The sequence below is a fragment of the Limanda limanda genome, chromosome 12 (assembly GCF_963576545.1).
Source record: "Limanda limanda chromosome 12, fLimLim1.1, whole genome shotgun sequence".
NCBI lineage: Eukaryota > Metazoa > Chordata > Actinopteri > Pleuronectiformes > Pleuronectidae > Limanda > Limanda limanda.
In genome coordinates, this window is record NC_083647.1 from 6,372,306 (window position 1) to 6,392,417 (window position 20,112).

At 40.0% G+C, this 20,112-nt stretch overlaps 2 protein-coding genes across 2 annotated transcripts; one reads left to right on the forward strand and one right to left on the reverse strand.

The window, feature by feature from the left end:
• The first annotated feature begins 10,106 nt into the window (after positions 1-10,106).
• Positions 10,107-13,481, forward strand: mtres1 (mitochondrial transcription rescue factor 1). Its single transcript, XM_061083200.1, has 4 exons — positions 10,107-10,158; positions 10,907-11,356; positions 11,506-11,578; positions 11,664-13,481. The coding sequence occupies exons 2-4, from the start codon at positions 10,926-10,928 to the stop codon at positions 11,844-11,846; spliced, it is 687 nt and encodes a 228-aa protein (XP_060939183.1). The 5' UTR covers positions 10,107-10,158; positions 10,907-10,925; the 3' UTR covers positions 11,847-13,481.
• Positions 12,266-19,063, reverse strand: bend3 (BEN domain containing 3). The gene is made up of 4 exons (XM_061083199.1): positions 18,889-19,063; positions 17,593-17,647; positions 17,286-17,464; positions 12,266-17,168 (listed from the first exon to the last, which is right to left on the reverse strand). The coding sequence occupies exons 2-4, from the start codon at positions 17,642-17,644 to the stop codon at positions 14,940-14,942; spliced, it is 2,460 nt and encodes an 819-aa protein (XP_060939182.1). The 5' UTR covers positions 17,645-17,647; positions 18,889-19,063; the 3' UTR covers positions 12,266-14,939.
• Positions 19,064-20,112: the final 1,049 nt, after the last annotated feature.

Here is a 20,112-nt window from a genome sequence, read left to right on the forward strand (position 1 = left end):
ATTTATTTCACTCTTGTGAAATGAAATTCTATTTCACTTATGTTGTGGCAAAGTGTTGTAAATTACTTTTTGGTGTACCTCCTTAAAAAAACTAAATACGATCTATTTGCTTAGTCACTTGAGTTAGTGACTTCCTACATTTCCCACAATGCCCTTTGACAACTGCAGACAACAGTTTCAGGTTTAATTTGAACTGTTGGTGGAAAGCAATATAAAGATATAAAAAAGAGCAGGTGGTGTATTTAATAAAAATCTAGGACTTGTGCCCTTTACTCAGCACATACCTGTCATGTTGCTGCATTGCATTGTGGGTGATGCGCTTCCTCTACAGTGGATTTCTCCCTGTCTGACTGTCGACTGTTGGTGCTTTATGGCAGCTGCAAAAACAAACATCCCTGACTGTTGGATGTTGATGGACTAACATCTTGAACATGATGTTTACAGTTGATAAACATGGTTAACCACAAATCTACACTGTGGATGTTGAACTTAATCTGCAAGGAAATATGAAACCGCAAAACTTAGTCAGAGAAGCTTTTAATGTTGTGAAGGTGTTTCAGGCAGGATTTCTGCTTTTATATTTGATTCATATTTGACAAACTGGGTCATGAGCCTTTTCCTTGACCAACTAAGATATAGCATAAACATCCACCATCCATGATAACCTAAACAAGTACTTTAGTGTTTCTTACAGTTTGTCTTAAATTTGACTTTTTTTGCTGCCCACTGCCACGATACAATCTTGCCGGCAACTGTGTGACAAGCGCATAAATGTGTCAATGTCATTTCCTTACAACCAGACAAGATAAGGACAGGTTTACACTGGTTTACACTGCATCTGCTACACATTTGAATATGAGTCACGACCATAATCATCTGACAAACAACTAAAGATGTTGTGGATTAAGGTGCATAAAGACCAAGAGCTTATTAAAGACATTATCAAAGTTGCATGATTTCCCTCTGCTAAGATAATGTGTTTAAAACTATGACAACATCCCTGAATGTAAACCACCAGCATATATGACATACTGTGGTATATGTCCCATTTATGCCTAGTAAATGATAATGTTCCATTTTTAAGATGTAAAATGAGAATTTCACTGTCTGGCGTGTACTGAATGTGCTCAGAGAGGCAAAAACACAGAGCACACCGACATATCACCATGTTTTCTACAGAGACTTTGGGTGTTGACATCTAACTTATAAATAGGATCCCTGACTCTTTTTGAATCGGGTTGACAGGCTGTATATGCAAGGATGTAAATGCACTTACGTTTACACGTGGACATCTTACGACCTTTGTAAAACTGACTTTTTGTACAACACCTCACAGGATCATATTGAATGCATCCTAGCAAATAAGATATTGTTGTTACTTTGCTTTCAATTATGTGGTGACACAAGTATTATGCACTTGAAATGACACTCATGGACATCATGAATTGTAGTGAAGCTAAATGTTGGTGTAAATCCCCTTAAAGAAACAAAGTATTCAATCTGTAACACGTAAATAACAGCTCAGACATGAGACAATACACAATCACTTAAAGCTTCTTGTAAAATGTTAACATTTTTGTTGTTGTCATTATAATCAAATGGGCTGTATAAATAACTAATCAGTTTTAAAATATGTATTCAAATATATCTTATGCTGGATAAATAAAAGTTGCAATAAAAAATATTAAAATAATAAACCCATGGATATTTAAGTAATGTTGCTGTCTTGGATCCTCAAACTGGCTGGTATAGTTCAGAATAGCCTTATGGACACCAGCAGGAAGAGGTATAAATATAGTTTTTTTGCTGCTAAAGATTCAGGATACTTGTATTATTCATTTCTCTGCTTCAGTTCAGGATACTATTCTTTGATTTTGCCTTACTGTGTCAGAACCAGATCATAAAGAAAACATACTAAATTTCTGCTATTGGACTGTAAAAAAAACAAATAATCAAATGCCAGTATGTGTGTGCTGGGGAGTCGCTTGTCTCCAACCAACCACTGTTGGTTTCTGGGGGCGACTTCGGGTCAAGCCCGGCACAGGCAATAGCCGTCACCTGCTTACACCCTGATTTTGGTGTAAGCGGCAGTTTGGATGGGAGCCTGTGTCTGTCGGGAAAGATTTTCAAAAGTCTGTGGCGTGTTAGTTGAACCCAACAGCCCCCAGAAGGAGGGGATGTTTTCCGGGGAGGCTTCTAGCTGCACTCAACACAGCGGGACCCACCTGAGGTTTAAACGTTAGAAAAGACGTTTTTGAAGTAGTGCAAAGAGGCCTAGTTCGTTTGAATCAATAACTGGAATTATCTACTCTTTGTACTTTGGCAAAAGAGGATGCTCTGTTCGGATTTCTGATCCCAGTTTTAAGAGTGTGCACAACAAGGCTAAATACTTTCTGAGTTTGTGTTCAAAATCCTTTAGGTTTGCCACCACTGATGCAGTAAAGCAAAATGTAGCTCGGGAAGCTATGATGCTGCAGCAGGGTTTAAAAAATGAAAGTATGAGAGAATGTTTTTGAATTTTTTGAATTCGTGTCAGCAAGGGAAATAATCAGTCCACAGCTGAGGTTAAAACTAAACTGTGAACAATTTATTAAAAAATAAAATAAGTTAGAATCAAATAAGGCGAATCGCAGAACAAAAGTGTCAAGTAAATTGAATCAGTCCACCGGTTATAAACAAGGTGCCTCTAACCCGTAGAGGGAAACAGGGGCTGGTTCTTCATCCTCCTCCTAATGAGTAGTCTCAAAAGGAGGAGTTTGTTCCAGTAACTTAAATGTTCCACACACAAGAAACACTATTCGAAGTGCACACAAATAGAATTAAAAGAGCTAAATGAACTTCTAAGCAGAATAACTGATGACAATCACACTGACTTGGTTCAGAGGGGATGGAACAAAGCAGACTTGACTAAAACCATTAACCTCTGAGTTCCTATGAGCAAAGAGGAACACACAGATAATGACATTTGATTGGATCTGTTAAAAAATGCTGAGTGTGATGCATTCACCAATGTTAAATCCCATTCTTTCAATAAGGCTGATTACAGACCTGTGGCTGATGAGATACCCGACCCAAAGCCTGACACTGACTGGACGTTTCATAGTTAAAGGTAAAGGTAAATTAAAGGTATCTTTCTGAGAGGATGATGGAGATAGCAAGACTCCACCACTGTGGGTGGGGCCATCCATGTTTGTTTTTACCTGAGACCAATCTCTAATGCTTTACATGATTTCTAGTAATCTGACAGTGTATTCTTTTCGTTGTAATAATTGTGTTTCTGTTGCTTTAATGCCATAGATAATAAAGACATTCTAATTGATTTATAAGGACTGTTAACTTTTTGTGATTAATTGAATAAAATAATTTGTACTTAATTCAAATATTTAATTCCCAGTTTAACTTTATGTTTGAGCTTGTCTTTTGTTTTAATAAATTGTAGTGCTCCTCTTTGATGTTATTATTAAAGTGTTCTTATCCCAAGGGTGTGAAGGTCTAAAGCTCTGGGTCAGTTAGTAATTGTCCCAATAATTTTGTAATTGTGACGAGTCAGGATTCGTGAGGGACCCCAGAGCAGAAGCAACACAGAGAGCCAAAAAGGGTGGTGCGTTCAAGGGATTTGGAGATTTTTTAAAGTTAAGTCCAACATATTTACTGCATAGATTAAGAGATTTTTCAAAGTAAAGTCCAACATGTGTACAACTAAATCAGTTAATTTCTGGATATTTCAAAGTTCTATAAAAACACTTTGCTCAATAAGTTCATGAGAGACTGATATGCCTGTGTTCAGGACCTCTCTGACTACCTACATACTGAATAATAAAAAATGTTACTGTATAGATTAAGAGATTTTTTAAAGTAAAGTCTAACAGTTTCACTGTGGAAGTGATCATTTCAGGATACTTCAAAGTACTTTAAAAACACTTTGCTCAATAAGTTCAGAGAGAGACTGATATGCCTGTGTTCAGGACCTCTCTGACTACCTACATACTGAATATTAAACATATTAACTGTGTTTTTGAATTGGAAATGATTAATAATAAACAAACACTTAAACAAACACTTGAGAAAACACTGACATTTACTTCAAAAAGCTAGGTTACAATTTACACACTTCTTCGTCCTTTGGAAACTGTCAAGTAAAGTTTACTTACGAGTAATAATTAGTAGATAAAGACTACCTAAGTAGATTTTACTGGCGATTTTCACCCTTTGATATAAAATACACTCACATTTTGCTAGTAAATTTTACTTTGACCACCTTTGCATCTAATTTTGAAAATATTAAAATGAACTACCTTGTTTTTTCTTAATATCCACATGTTTCTAAGTAATATTTACATATTATTTGATGTACTTTACAGCACTATTCTACAATGAATTACACACTTTTTCTGCATCATATAGTCCTTTTAAATCTGAACATCGCTCTAATGTTCCTCTTGGGAAGATTGGGGAACCTTTTAAGTAGGTACTTCCTCTTTTTGACAGGTGCACCTTTATCAGGTGAACCATTGGGGGCCAACGTCTCCTCAGCTGGATCAGGCCGGATACCTTGGTCAACAGCAGCTTTCTCTTTAACTGGACCACCTTCTGCTCCAGCAGCTGCTGGTTCTTCATGCAGGTTTGTGCTGCCTTCAAATAATGGAGGAATGGCTGAGTCTAAAGAAAGGATGCCTTGAAACCACGCAGTTTTGGGTTTCCCTTCAGCCTTCTTGTTGAAGGCTTTCCCCCGAGGGTCATCCGTCTTTAAAACCACTGTTCTCCTGAACGAGGCAGCCAGGTCTGTGAGGCTGTCGTCGGAGAAACCATCCTTCAAGACATCCTTCAGGCAGTCCATTTTTGTAATTGAATCCTTCACACTAAGTAAAACATGACAAAAAAAACATTACTCAATTAAATAAAATAATCAATTAATCTATTCAACTCTTTTGATACCAAATCAACGCCACTTACTACAAGCTGGTGTCTTTGTCCCCCATTATGTGTGCCATGGTGATAAATGGGTGCAGAAGAGCTTCAGCAGGAGTGATCCTCTGCTTATAGTTTGTGTGCAGAAGACATTTCAGGAGGCTCACAAATTCTCTGCGATCCGAAAACTCAATGAAGTCCTGAAACTCTGGGTAAATCTAGATTTGAAACAGAGAAGATTCAGTTCAGAGTCTTCAGTTTATCTGCTTCCTGTCTCTCAGTGACAGAATACGTTCTTATGAAATATACTACTTACTGTTTCTAGCTGATCCAGGGACTGGACAATAGGCAACCTCTTTTTTGGCGATATTCCAGTTACCTTCTTCAAATCCTTTATTGGGGTCTACAAGAACGGAACTTATATTATACACTTCTTCCTAAATCTGTTAAGAATTTTATATTGTTTTCTGATTAGACGATCAAATAACGTTAACAGCTCAGAAAAAGGCAAAGCAACATTTACATGTAAGTACCTTCAGCGTCCATGCCTTGTTCCATTTCACCTTGAAGAACCTTTTACTGAATTTTCCAGCTTTGAGAAGTTTGTCAGTGGGTACGCCCAGCAAACGAACTATGGACCTCATCTGGGAGAAGAATATAGAATCACATCAGCCAACATACTGATTGGGTTTGGACAATTTTCTATAGCAGTATGTGAGAAGCTGTGCAGTCAAATCTAGACATATTAGGTTACTTACCATCTGATACTCGGAGTGTACATCAAACAGGTGTCTGCTGAGGTACAGGAATGAAAGAACACACCCAAGACCCCAAATGTCTATTGCCGATGTGATGGGGAGGCCCAGGGAGACTTCAGGTGCCCTGTTTGTTGAGTACAAGATCCACAAGAGCTATTAAGTACATTATCAATTTCAAAATGTGTACTGAAAGCTGACTCTCCAGGCCTCTCAAGCATCATTTACAGCTGAACAGCAAACATGTTCAAAGAATAGCTTTGCAGAATGAACCAACCTGTATCCCATGGGCATAATCTTTATCCCAAGTTTGACTTGAGTGGTCTTACGTGACATGCCAAAGTCAATAAGTTTGACTTTGTAGGGCTGTTTACTGTGGTTAACCAGCATGATGTTATCTGGCTTCAGGTCACAGTGGATGAATCCAAGTCTCCTCAAGGCATCCAAGGCAATCAGCAACTGCAGGGACAAAGGACAAAATATAGATCAAACACATTATTGATATGTAAATCAACAAGAAACATGATTTATGACCCTCTAATATCTATATCCTAAGTCTACTGACTATTATTTATATATATCTTGTATATTATACTTTACTTGTGCATCACCACACAAGGATTACCTGATGTGCTATTGGGCGTATTTCGCTGACAGACAGTGGCTTATAAAATCTGTTTTTGATGAACTGATGGATATTCCTGTCTAGCATTTCAAAAGCTAGACACTCATGTCCTTTGTGCTCAAAATTTTCAAAGAACTCCACCAGGTTCGTCTTCCCTGGGTCGAGAACCCTCAGGGCATTTAGCATTTTGATCTGTGAGAGGTAACATAGAGAAGAGAAATCATGAAATCAGTTGTTAATTTATTTACATAAATTTTATTAAAGATATTGATTATTGTGTAAGTGGCATGACTCACTTCTCTTTCTGTGTCTTTACATTTCTCAGCTTTGGAAATCTTGAGGGCCACAACCTGTTTTGTGATCAAATTTAAGCTCTTGGCAACTTTGCCAAAGTTTCCTTCACCAATGAAACCCTGGATGAGGTAGGTACTTGTTCTGCTGTACAGGAGTTCACCATATTGTACGATGAAGTCCGTTGACATACTCTCTTCTGTGAGGAAGGAGGAGAACGTGTTAAGGTCACAACATGGAGTTGGTGGGGCTCATTCAGTGAAAACAACATTATATAGTGTAACCATGCAGCTGAAGCCTCCATATAAATACATGTTTAGTTTATTTACCACATGAAGATGAGTAAATTGTTAAATACTGAATATTGTGCATAATGACCACAATTCTTGCATTTAAAATTTTAGTTAGTACGTACATTGTCAAAGTAGTCATTGTGGTGACAGGATGTCAGTGATATATTATGTTACAGAGTTCTTTTGCTGATTAAGTATCATGTAAGTATTTAAATTGACATGATAATTTAATCTAGCTATAACATTGAAATACCTGATTTCATTTTATTGTTGTCGTAGTAAGTACAGTACTTGGTTGGACAATCATCATGCAGTTGGTCGATCTCAAATTGGATGATATCTTGCCTAAAAATGTATTTTCCCCCACATCCTTGTGCTTGGATGGCCTTCAAATAACCTATTCACAGGTCCTGCATTGCTTTCAATGTCTTTAATCTTTTCCACTTCAAATGCAAATGAAAGATGAAAGGCAATCAATCATTTTGTTGTGGCTTTGCTGCTTACCCCAAACAGTTTACTGTTATAGATGGCGGTGATTCACCTTGATGTTGGTTGCATCCCGCCAATAAACTGAACAAAGAAGAAGAAGGATTTTTTGGAAGAAGAAAGAATGTCTTCATTTTACAGTGCAGTGTAATGTTTCACATCCGAGTCGGAAGTATTCAGGGTTTATTTGTTAGAAAGAGATTGATAAAATAATGAAGATATTGAAGAGATTGATAAAAAGTTTTAAAACAATAATTCTAGATGCTGAAAATTGGAGATCAACACCTGTGGGAGAAGTTTGAGGCATGGTTAGTAGACAACGGGAAGCCGAAGGAAATGGCAGTATCCAGTACTGAAGATGGGGGAGGATGCAGAACTGTATGATGACGAGAAGGCAGAGATGATTATGAAAGCACTTATTCAAATCAGTAGTTCTGATAACCTGATGAAGGATGGCAAGAGTGGAAGTGCAAGGATTTCCACTCATCCTGGAATCCTTGAGAGAAGGGACGATACTAACATTACAATGGTTGCTCCATTCACTTTGGAACAAATGAGGAGAGCAAAAGAAAGATCTGGGCTAACATCTCCAAGGAAATATCAAATCAGTTATGAAATCCTAAAGCAGTTACATATTGTAGCATCACCAGGGAAGGATCAATCAAATCCAATGAACTATAAGGCAATAGCACATTATTACATGGTAGTGGTTATGGAAAAAATGATTAGGTAATGATTGCCATTTTATATGTAAAGCAGAGGAATCCAATCTCGCCATTAGAGTGGATTTAAGAGGGGAAGAGGGAACATGGACCCGGTCATATGCTTGGATCAGGAAGGTATATGGTGGAAAAATGGTAGTTCTCAGGGTGGTGTCATTAGTCCAATATTGTTTTGCATCACGATTATTGATGTTATTGAGGCAGAACCTTGAAGGACCCCAGTAATGAGTGGACAAGGTTCTGACACAGATCCTCTCCAAGTTACCCGGTAGGTAACGTCTTTGAGGTAGATCATAAAGTGAGGAAATAAGGTTCTTGTGGTTCACCGTTTCAAATGCAGCAGAAAGTTCCAGAAGGAAGACTATAGAGGAGAGAGAGGCTACTCTAGCGGTGTGAAGTTGCTCAGAGACAGCAAGGAGGGCAGTCTCAGTTCAGTGGCCTGTCTTTAACCAGACTGGTGGGGGTCAAGAAGGTTGTTCTTGTGAAAAGTGGAGGAGAGCTGGTTAAAGATATCACGCTCGAGTGCTTTGGAGAGAAAAGGAAAGAGAGAGCGAGGTCTGTAGTGGTTCACTTTAGATGGGTTGAGGGTGGGTTTCTTGAGGTGAGCGTTTACTCTTGGCTCTTTAAGAGAGTTAGGGAAGTGTTCATAAGATGGCCATGAAAAGAAAGAAGATGGGGAGCAATTTATTGGAGCGTGTGAGAAGGAATGGGGTGGACTTGTGCACCTGTCAAGAAGTAAGAGGACAGAGTAGAGAAGAGAGTGTCTGTCGCAGACTTAGGATGCATGAGTGAAAAAGAGTCAGATAAAGAGGGGCCTGATTAAACAGATGAGGCCAGAGAGGAGGGAGAGAGGGTTGTGACGGACAGGTACAGAGTCTGTTGATGTGGTAGGGTTGTCAGATTGTGAGAGCTGGAGAGTGTAAGAGAGGAGGTAGAGCAGTTTCTGGTGAAAATAAGATTGAGTTGGTTGCCAGCTTCGTGAGTAGGTGGGGAAAGAGTGAGCGAGAGAGTAGAAGAAAAATAAGTAAGTCAGACGTCTTCTCTGTCTGGATGTTGAAGTTGCCAAGAAATTTTTCTGGGATGTTCGAGAGGAGGACGTATAATTCTTCCAAAAACTGGTGGATGGTAGAAAACATTGTTTAATTGTGCCGAATGAGTTACAGTCACAGCATGTAATTCAAAAGACAGTGTAGTAAAAGAGAGAAAAACTCCATTTGGGGGTGATGACCTGTACCAGCACCTCTGCCAGTGGGTCTGGGTGTGTGGGTGAAAAAGTAAGCTGAGGAGAGAGCGACGGGATGGATGTGTTGGCTGGTGTGATACAAGTCTCGTCGAGAACAAGGAAGTCAAGGGATACTGCTTGTGCTGAATCGTCTTCAATTAATTTCATAGGTCATGCATTGCTTTCAATGTCTTTAATCTGTTCCTATCCAAAGGCAACTGAAAGATGAACGGCAATCAATATTTTTTTTTTGTGGCTTCTTTGTAGAAAAAGTTAAAAAATATATATATATTGTGTACAGTATATCATGCCATCGGTGGAAAACAGTGTGTACGTATCTGTTGCACAACTGTTTCTATTATAAACTGGAACAGGGCGATAAGGCCAAAAATGAAGACATGATAAACATTTATATATCGGTTGATAATGTTAAAAATAAATGGGACAATATTGTTTCTTATGTTAAGTGTAAAATCTGTTTCTTTTGTAAGACTGAAGGTTGTGGTTTTAAATTCTTCTTTATGAGCAGCGAATGACAAACACTCGATAAACAGCAAAATATTGTACAAATCTGGGGTAGATCAATTATGTGTATGTCCTCACTGTGCTTACACAATGGATACACAATAACTCAACATAAAGTGAACTTGTGTTATACTGCTATTGATGATAATTATATTGCGATAATAAATTACATTTATTTCCAAGCCGTAATACGTCCCCTGTTCAGTCATCCTGAGCAACAACGCGTGTTGTTACCCTCCTGTGCGGCAGGTGGCAGTACATTGACGTGTAACCAAGCAGCGGAGGCGAATAAGCAGCGCACAGTAACAAGCTGTGAAAGGTTATCTCGTAGGTGAGTGGTCTAATAAATAAAACTAATCATGTGAAGAGCTTGCACTTCAGTGTTAGGCAGCAGAGTCCCTCCGGCCACAGCCCGCGGGGTGTGTGTGTTGTTGTTGTGTGTGTGTGTGTGTGTGTGTGTGTTAGCAGGCTCGTAGCGAGTCCCTGTACTCACTGAAGGAAGTGAAGCTAGTTAGCTGCAGCTAACTTGGTTCAACTTCACTCAGTCAGGCAGTCTTCATGTTAGATTAGGTTTTATATTGAGTGAAGCAGCAGGCAGCGACGAGACTAAACAGAATCTGCAACAGAGCTGACTCTCATCTGAATGTTTGTTGTTGTTTGGCTGCAAGAAGAAAACAAAAACATGTCAATAATGATGCTCCAGTTTGTGCTCTTCTCGTTGTCAGTGTTTTAAAGTAATTTGTGCTGAAGTCTTTAATGTGCCCTTGATTGTTCTAGAGTGAGGCTTTTATCTTGAGGGTTGAATTTGTTGAATAGTGCTGCAGAACCTCATCATCTTACCTTTCTATTTACAAAGGTATTATAGCAATTGAAAAACAATTGGACATATAATGTATTAAATGTAACAACACAATACATATTATGTAAAGGTAGATCTCTAATAATCATTACTTATAATCAGGGTTAGTGTTAATACTAATTGATAATTCATCATCCTACACATATAGACCAAAACTACATATGTCATATGGAGGCTGGTGGTGCCGCTCGATGCCTCTTAACCTGCGGTGTTTTTGTAGTGACAGGGTGGAACACAACATGCAGAACCTGGTGGTGCAGTCACTTGCCATGAGGCAGCTGGGGAGGCTGAACCCACGCCACCTGCTGGCTGCTGAATATGGACTGAGGCAGAGTCGATGGTGTCCCAGGAGCATCCACACGCGCCAGCTGTGGGGCTGCTCGTCATTCCCCACGTTTGGCTGTCACAGGCCGACCTCCCACAGCAGAGACTCTGTCAGGAGTTGGTCCGTTCATCATCTGAGATCCAAAAGCACGAAGAAGAAAGAAACTGCTCCGACAGCACAGGTGGAGGAAGAAGATGAGGATGAGGAAGACCCAGAGGACAACGATAATGATGATGAGGTGGATATGGACCCAGATCAACCAAAGGAATATAAAGATATGGAAAAGTATGTGAAGTCTTTCCGGTACGATGGCATCATGAAGGCTGGCCTGGACATGGCAAATAAGTGAGTCAGTCTATGTTTACAAGCTGTGCAGACATTTTCTGTATAGCTTATGAATATTCGATAACCATTATCAAATGTGACTTTTAAACAGTAAAAAGGTTGCAGCCTTTTAAATCCCTGAATAAAGTGTTTCCTTCATTTTGTTGCAGAAAGATTGAAGATGCCTTCTACAGCAATAAACTCCGGCTAAACGGGCAGAAACTCATCAAAAAAAGTAAAATGGTGAGTAATGTCTTGTGACAAATTATGTAGTCCTGCACGTAATCCTCAAATATACATTAACACATTTTTTTTTTCCTGTATTCAGGTGAAAGCTGGGGACACGTTAGACATGGTCCTGTCGGAGAACCAAGCAGGAGACACTGTCACCTTGATGAGAGTCATCGTCACAAGTGTTTTTGCTGAAACCAGTAAAAAAGAAAAGTACAAAGTTGCCATCAGGCGCTGGAAATCTATAGAGCTGTCCAAGGACGAGGCCTTTAAGCCATGAACATGGACGGGAAGAGACTGTAATGCCAGCAAGGCAACAACACAGACATGGTATGACTGGCAGTTTGAATGGTCTCCAAGAAGTTGGATCGAGAATCGATAACAGTGGTATAATGTAGAGATGAACATTTCTCAATGGCTGTAGACATTCAGCAGTTGGCTGGGAGAAAGATTTGGATTGTTTACCTTTCCCCACCATATACTCTGCGAGTCCAATAAATGTGCACTTTGAAGTTTGGAAAATGTTTGAAAATGGAAAAATTGCTGATGAAGAGCGCCATGAATTGAAGTTGACGAGCTCCGTCTGACTCGGTTGCCTGGGTTTGTTTAGCTTTTCCCTGTAAATCTTAATTTAATCGTTTTCTAAATGGTACAACATTGTATGAAGGACCAACATTCATGTTATTTAGTTTTCTCATGTATTGGCACATCAAAATTGGGAAATTGGTCAGGATTCAGGACAGGCACAACTCCCGCTCCCTGCTGAAGAAATGTATGCACGACTACGTACCTCAACAGTTCAGTGTTATTATGTAAAACAGTCTGATAATGTCATATTTATAACTAGGATTTTATTAGAAAGGTTATCATGATCCATTGTCATGTTAAATTGTCTTTATAGTATAAACTTCTATAAGAAGGCTTAACATAAGCACGTTGTTATTAAAACAGTGGTGGCACAATGCTACATCAGTAACTGTAACGGAAATACAGACAGGTGACAAATTACAGGAAAAAACGATACAAGGTGAGTTAAGAGTTGGGCCAACATGTGTCAACAGCTTCAGTGGAGCTTTGCATTCAATCCACAAGTGTCTGAACTCGACTAGAGGGATGAGACCCTGTTCTTCTAAGGTATACTGGTATTTTGATGATGATGACGAAGGAGAGAGGAGAGATGTCACATCTGTCAGAAATGTCCTGTAGGTTTTCATCTATTGGAGATATACTGAGATCTAACAACGGTAAAGGCCATAATAGAGGTTTTCAGACTTGAACTCCAGTGTATGTCCGCAGGACTGGGTCTGGTGTTTGAGATTCACAACAACAAAGAAATCTCCAGTGCTCAGGTGAGGTGTGGCGCAGCCTGCAGAGGCAGGACGCAATTTTGTTTACAGCACATGGACACCTGCATCATTCTCAGCAAAAGCTCAGGGGCCTCATTTGTAAAACAGCGAGTAGGATTCATACTGAAAGTGTACGTGTGCACAAAAGCCGATTTTTTTTTCAGATTTATAAAACTGCGTACACACCTGAACGCAATGTTCACTTCAGAAATCACAGTTCGCCCTCTACACGCCCACTTTCAACCATAAATGTTCAATGCAAAGCAACTAATGAATATTAAATGATCCTGCTGACCAATGGGTTTTCACAGTGAATCATGACAGAGTCATGGCATCAAGGGATGAGAAGGGGAAGCTAAACTTTCTGACCCTGACATTGAGGTGTTTGGTGGTGAGGTGGAGAGCGATTAATAATGAAAATACACTGTTGCTGCTGCTGATAAAACAGTGAGTTAGAGCAAAGACGATAGAACGGAGCCTGGAATTAAAAAAAGATCCAATTGGAGCGTTCCAAGCTGTCAGAATGTGAGGATGCTTGTATCACCTGTCCGAGTTTTAATCTTTGTTATCAAATGTAGAGACAGTTAGTATAGATGTCCACAATCTATACAAGTTAAAATAATAATTATTATATACTTTTTTGGTACTGGGATGGATCGGTTCCATCGGTCGATCTGTGTAATACTGGAATCAGTTCAGGACAAAGATCCAAGATCACAGATCTATGGAATATATATCAGCTGATCAGTCATCATGGGACAAGAACTCTTTGTGATCACTGAACACTCATTTCCTCACTCTCGAGCATCCATCATGTAGCATTACTGCAGTATTTACATATTTAGAGCAATCGGACCGATTACCTCACGAATCAGTGTGAACCTAACCTCTCTGGGATCTTATTTGGAAATAGAAGTTTGAAAGTGAACAGTTTTTCTATATTTTTTAAGAGTGATCTCCAGTGAGCTCTGTGCGCCTGATGGAACAGTCACGTTCACTGCTACGATTTTACGAACCCTTGTCCTTGATGATACATGCAGTGTCAAAGATATTATTAAAAACTATTAACGACTAAGCTGTTTGATGGTATCTGAACGTAAAAGTAAAAGTTGTTTTATATCTTTTTCAATTGAAGGTTCTTATGGATCAGTTTAGTCGCGCGAGCACGACCAAAGCTGTTGGTTTTAATGGTAGTGATGAAGTGGATCAATAATCTGCTTCACATCACCACCCCACATATTCATCGTCATTTTACCGTCTCCAAGTTTGTTCAAGTTTGTTTTTATAAATCCCAAGGTTTGCGTGAGAAGTGGTGTACGCAAGTTTCAGGCCCTGTTTTGTGTGCGTACACAATGATTATAAATGAGGCCCCTGGACATCTTTGTCAGTGTCCTCTATGTGTGTGGCATCGCCTTTTCACCCTGAGATAATTGTTTTCTTTCATTTTAGAAACGTCCTCAACACACCCACTCAGCATCGGCTGATTCAGGCATCCTCCAGAGTAACTCAGGTTCTGGCAGGAGAAACTGGGGAATGTTTGGAGCCTCTGACCTCAATATTAACTCTCACATACAGCCCCTCTCGAGATATATACATATATATATATATTCTCATTTACTCAGGTTTTTCCTTTAGTTTGTCACCTGTCTCTACATCACATAGTTGTGAATCATTGCTATCCATAGAGCAAATGTGTGATTGATGCTATCAGCTACTATAATTGTTATTGTTGTTAAGGCTACAACATTTATCAACAAAGAATGTTAGATAAGCTATGACAGTTTTGGCTTATAAATAGAAGCAGTTTTAAGTCTTGAGCCAACATTAATAAGACTGCATACACTACAACATATATTGCTGTAGTCCAAATATAAAATATGACAGAGTAGTACTGAAGAAACTCATACCAGCTTGGCTTCATCCTACATAGGACAGTTATGTAAAAGTTCAACAATGCGGTTTCAGCTTATATAATGTGCAATTATTTTGCATGACAAAAAGTGTTGCCTAACTGGAGAGTACTGTAACTAGGACACAATGGTTGACCTCTTGGCCTTCTTGAGAATGTCACACTTTTTGCGATTAGGGCGCCGGCAGCGTTCGTCAATGCTGGGCACACATTCATAGTGCCACACCTCCTCCATCTTATCCACAGGATACACTGCCTCCACATAGTGACGGATCAGTCTGAGGCGCACAGGGTCCAGCTGCTTCTTGTTGCAGGCCCCTGAATGGTTGTACTGCAACCGCAGGTTCTCCTGTGTAAAGAGTTCAGGGAAGAGGCGCACGAGCAGACGGGCAGCGAAGTTCCCGACAGAGAGACTCTGCTGGACGATTTCCCGAACCTCGGTATCTGAGAGCAGGTAGGCTGACGGTACGGGGAAGTCAGGTTTGGATACATTCAGTTCATCCAGAGGAATTTTGCAAAAATCCTTGCTGCTTTTCTCAGGAGGTAAAGAGGGAATATCTGAATCCTCTCTAATATCTGGGTTGAGCTGGTTCAGCTGGCAGAGGAAGTCCTGCTCAGACTCTTGCCCATACACTTTGCGCTGCTGCAGGTAGGATCTCCTCTGCTCTGTGTCACGTCTCCTGCACCTCTCATCAAGTTTCCCCACAAATTCTAACATCCACACTCTGTCGTTGTTGGCCCGGGGGTAGACTAACTGCACATAGTGACGAATCAGGTTTACACGAACAGGGTCGAGCTGCTTCTTCCCAAGAGAACCACTGCAGTTGTACTGCTTCCTTACGTTCTCGTGGGTGAAGAGCTCAGGGAACATAAGCACCAGCAGCCGAGAGGCAAAGTTCCCAATGGACAAGCTACATTCATAGTTGAATTTCAGCTGCTCCAGGGACAAGAGGAACCCCTGGGGGACAGGGAAGTCAGGTACAGGAATCTCCAGATTGTCAAAATCCACATGAGAGAGCAGAGACTTTTTGGATTTGCGATTGGGCCTTTCATAATCAGCCGCTTCTGGAACATTAATAATAGAAACATTTTCTGAAAGGCTGACTCCATCATAGCCCTCGTCGTTGATATTGTCAGGTTCACTCCCATGACCATTACTGTGAGGACCCTCCAGAGCATCCTCCATATGCTGAATGCAGACCTGGAGCCAGCTGTCCTCAGGCACATCCGGAAAATTTGCCTCCATATACTTTCTTATAATTTCCATCTTGTCAGAGTCTAGAATGAGCTGCCCCACTCTACTGAAGCTGCTGGAGCCTTCAGGCATTTTTCCTCCTTCAAACACCTCAGGGAAAAGACGGTGCATGAGAAAAAAAATTAAGTCCTCATGGGACGAGAAGTCATCGATGTCCTCCGTGGCTTGTGTGTTGAAAGCAAGGTCTGACTCAGCCAGGCTGCTCTGCTGGTTATCTCGAGGGACATGTTCCTCCTGACCCTGCTCATTGATGAAATGGTAGGTTTGAGGCTGCTCAGCTTTGATCCCAGCACCTGTGAGTGTCTGCTTCCTGAGCAGCTGAGCGCTCTCCATGTCCCTCTGCGCCCAAAAGCGATTAAAGAAGTCATTAATCGGGAGGAGACATTCTTCCTGCCAGACACTGTTGTTCTTGATTGACGGGTAGCATACTTCCACGTAGTTACGGATCAGCTGCAGATGCAGAGACTCCAGCATTCTCTTGCTCGCCATGCATTCATGAGAGCACTCCCTTACTTTGAACAGCTCTGGGAAGAGATGCACCAGCAGCCGACACCCGAGCTCCCCCGCACCGGAGGTCTGCTCCATCAGCTGATTCAATTCGTCACTTGTTAGTAGATATTCCGGAGGAGGCTGGAACTCCGTCACCATCTCGGCAGGTTTGATCTGCCTTTTTATGCGCATGACTTCGAGGGTCAACAAGTCCACTTTGCTGTGAAGTTGTGTCATGCTCGAATTGAGGGTATTGAGAATAAAAAACATTTTCTCAATCAGTGGATAAAGGCTGGAGTTTGTTGTTGAAGCTTGGCCTAAGCTGTCTGTGGTGGGGAGGGTCTCCAATTTGTCTTTTTCCTCTGGACTTTGGAGCTTAGACGAGAGGACGCTGATGTAGTTGAGCGGGTTTCCAGCATCAGGACCGGTTTGCTGCTCCAGACTCGGTGTATTCCTCTTCTCTGAGATCCTGTGGGAGATGCTGAAGAGAGGCTTCCTGTAGGACGCCCTGGACTTCTCCTGGACGCACTCCCTGTTCTCTCCAGTTGTGGTGAGGCAAAGAGGCTCATGTCTGCTGCTCACATCAATCAAGTGCCTCCTCATCTAGAGAGAGGGAACAACAGTCAAAGAACAGAAATACTGAAAGAGACAACTCAACCTACACCATTAAAAAACGATATGCAGTGATTTCCTAGATGAAATAGTCAGACATGAGCTTACCTGTGCAGAGACTCTGGCTCTCTTGCTGCTGGAAGACAGGTCTGTTTCAGGACCCATCTCTGCAGATGTCCGCTTACCAGCCTCAGAGGTCGCATGACATCCTGCTCCACGTCCTTCAGGAAGCTCGCACACAGCACAGTCCTCCGCCTCCTCTTTAATGTCCTGGACATGCTTGTGTTCTGTATATAATAGGAGATTCATACTGTCTTTGTAAAACCATGTCAGATCCTCATGAGTCTAGCTATATATACACCAGCTATTTTTATCTTATTTATTATGTCAATTACTGTGTAAAGATAAAACTTACCTTTCTCTGGCATTGCCTCATCTGAAACTTCGCCATGCTCGGAGAAATTCATAGCCTAGAAAAATAAAACACAAGCATAAAGTCACAGAAGCAAAACATCACGACACACATCAGCATAAGTGAACACATGATAGTGACAGTAGACCTGGAACAATGTTACAAATGATTAGTCAATTGATCTTAAAGTATTGAAAAATGTTGATCATTGACTCATCATTAAAATAATGTTTGAAAGCAAAATCGGTAGAAAAAAATGTAATTGTTGAATATGACTGGGAGCTAAAACAATAATTATTGTAATATGATTTCACCAATAACATCACAACAAAAGTTAAATATGTATTGATGTATTGTTTGTACAATAGTCAATGTTTTGCTGTTTATTAAGTGTTTGAAGAGTTTGAAACCACAACCTTCACTCAGGAGCCAAAATCTGTCTTTTAGCTAATATTAATTTGACATTTATCAGGATAATTATTGATATGGACTGATATGATATCTTTCTATACCGTGACAATATTTTAGGCAATTTTGCACAGCCCTAGTTCTGACTGACAGTTGACTGATAATCCTTGGCCTGGTCATGCCAGTCACATGGGAGCTCCTGAGCATTCTTGACTATTTTGCCTACATTTTATAGAGTAAACATCAATTTATCAATTCATTCGAAGAAAAAAAACAATACATTAATCAACAATAAAAACAGACTATAAGCTGACACGTTTTTCGGCACTTGAATAAAAGCTGCCACGAAAAGAAACGGAAGTGGATGCTGTAACATTGGATTTATTACAATATGATTGGTTGATCGCGTTAACAACGAGCAGATGCATAGTGAACGTTCCCTATTCAGTGTAATAACTTGTATGAACCAATATACACGTCCATTAACACACAGATCAACATTTCCAACGTGCTGTGCCCTGCAGCCTAGACAGGCGGCATGCTGACGAACCGGTAGAGAGAGGGGGAGAGAGGGAGAGAGAGAGGGAGACATCCTGAGACGAGACGTGAACCCACTGGCTGTCACAAAGGAGACACGTTGTTGTGGTGCTGTGCGCGGCACCGAGTCCCCTCCTAGCTTCACTTCCTCATCCCCCCCCCCCTCCACCACCACAGTGCTAGCGACCTGTGCAGCTGCAGCTGCAGCCGCGTGTCCGTGAGTGTGAGTCTCCGTGCAGCTCCGCTCCTCTGGCGGCAAAACCTTGTGTTTGTGAATGTTAATGACGCGGAAATATTTGCGTGGACGAGCTTTCACCCCCCCCCCCCCCCACTCTCTCCTGCTCTGACTCTTACCGTAAATTCACGGACAAGGCGCGTGACCTGCGGTTCGAGCTCATCTTCACGGCTCCGAGCGGGTCCCCGGTACCGGTGTGGACATGTCCCGGGTCTGTCCCGAGGTGGGATTCACAGGGAACTCTTCTTCTTCTTCACAGGGAACTCTTCTTCTTCTTCTTCTCCTTCATGTTGTTTTTCTCTCGCTCGGATCCTGTGCTGTCTCGCGTGACGTGACGCGGCGCGCGCCTGCTGTGTCACTTCCGCACAGCTGTGAATAGAAATAAAGACAAACACACTGACACCACTACTGTATATAAACTCGTTATATTATCATATACTAACAACATATAGTACTACTGTATATAAACCAGTATTATTCTTCTTATATAATCATATACTAACAACATATACTACTACTGTATATAAACCAGTTCTATTATTATTATATTATCATATATTAACAACATACACTAATAGTCTATATAAACCAGTTATATTGTTGTTATATCATCATATACTAACAACATATACTACTACTGTATATAAACTAGTTATATTATTATTATCATCATATACTAATAACATATAGTACTATTGTTTATAAACCAGTTATATTATTATTATATAATCACACTCTAACCACATATAATACTTCTGTATATAAACCAGTTAAATTATTATTATATAATCATATACTAACAACAAATACTACTACTGTATATAAACTAGTTATATTATTATTATTATATTATCATATACTAATAACATATGCTACTACTGTATATAAACCAGTTCTATTATTATTATATTATCATATATTAACAACATACACTAATAGTCTATATAAACCAGTTATATTGTTGTTATATCATCATATACTAACAACATATACTACTACTGTATATATACTAGTTATATTATTATTATCATCATATACTAACAACATACACTACTACTCTATATAAACCAGTTATATTATTATTATATCATCATATACTAACAACCTACACTACTAGTCTATATAAACCAGTTATATTGTTGTTATATCATCATTATATAGTAACAACATATACTTCTACTGTATATAAACCAGTTATATTGTTATTATATTATCATAAACTAACAACATACAGTACTACTTTATATAAACCGTTATATTATTGTTATTTATCTTGTAATAACAGTAAAAATGTTGTTAAAGTTATATTATCATATACTAACAACATACTATACTAGTCTATA

Coding starts and splice junctions, on each gene's coding strand:
- mtres1 (XM_061083200.1), top strand. CDS start 10,926: ATGCAGAACCTGGTGGTGCAGTCACTTGCCATGAGGCAGCTGGGGAGG. Junction 11,357..11,505: donor GGCCTGGACATGGCAAATAA/GTGAGTCAGTCT, acceptor ATTTTGTTGCAG/AAAGATTGAAGATGCCTTCT. Junction 11,579..11,663: donor TCATCAAAAAAAGTAAAATG/GTGAGTAATGTC, acceptor TCCTGTATTCAG/GTGAAAGCTGGGGACACGTT.
- bend3 (XM_061083199.1), bottom strand. CDS start 17,644: ATGAATTTCTCCGAGCATGGCGAAGTTTCAGATGAGGCAATGCCAGAG. Junction 17,465..17,592: donor TGAGGCAATGCCAGAGAAAG/GTAAGTTTTATC, acceptor TATTATATACAG/AACACAAGCATGTCCAGGAC. Junction 17,169..17,285: donor GAGCCAGAGTCTCTGCACAG/GTAAGCTCATGT, acceptor CCCTCTCTCTAG/ATGAGGAGGCACTTGATTGA.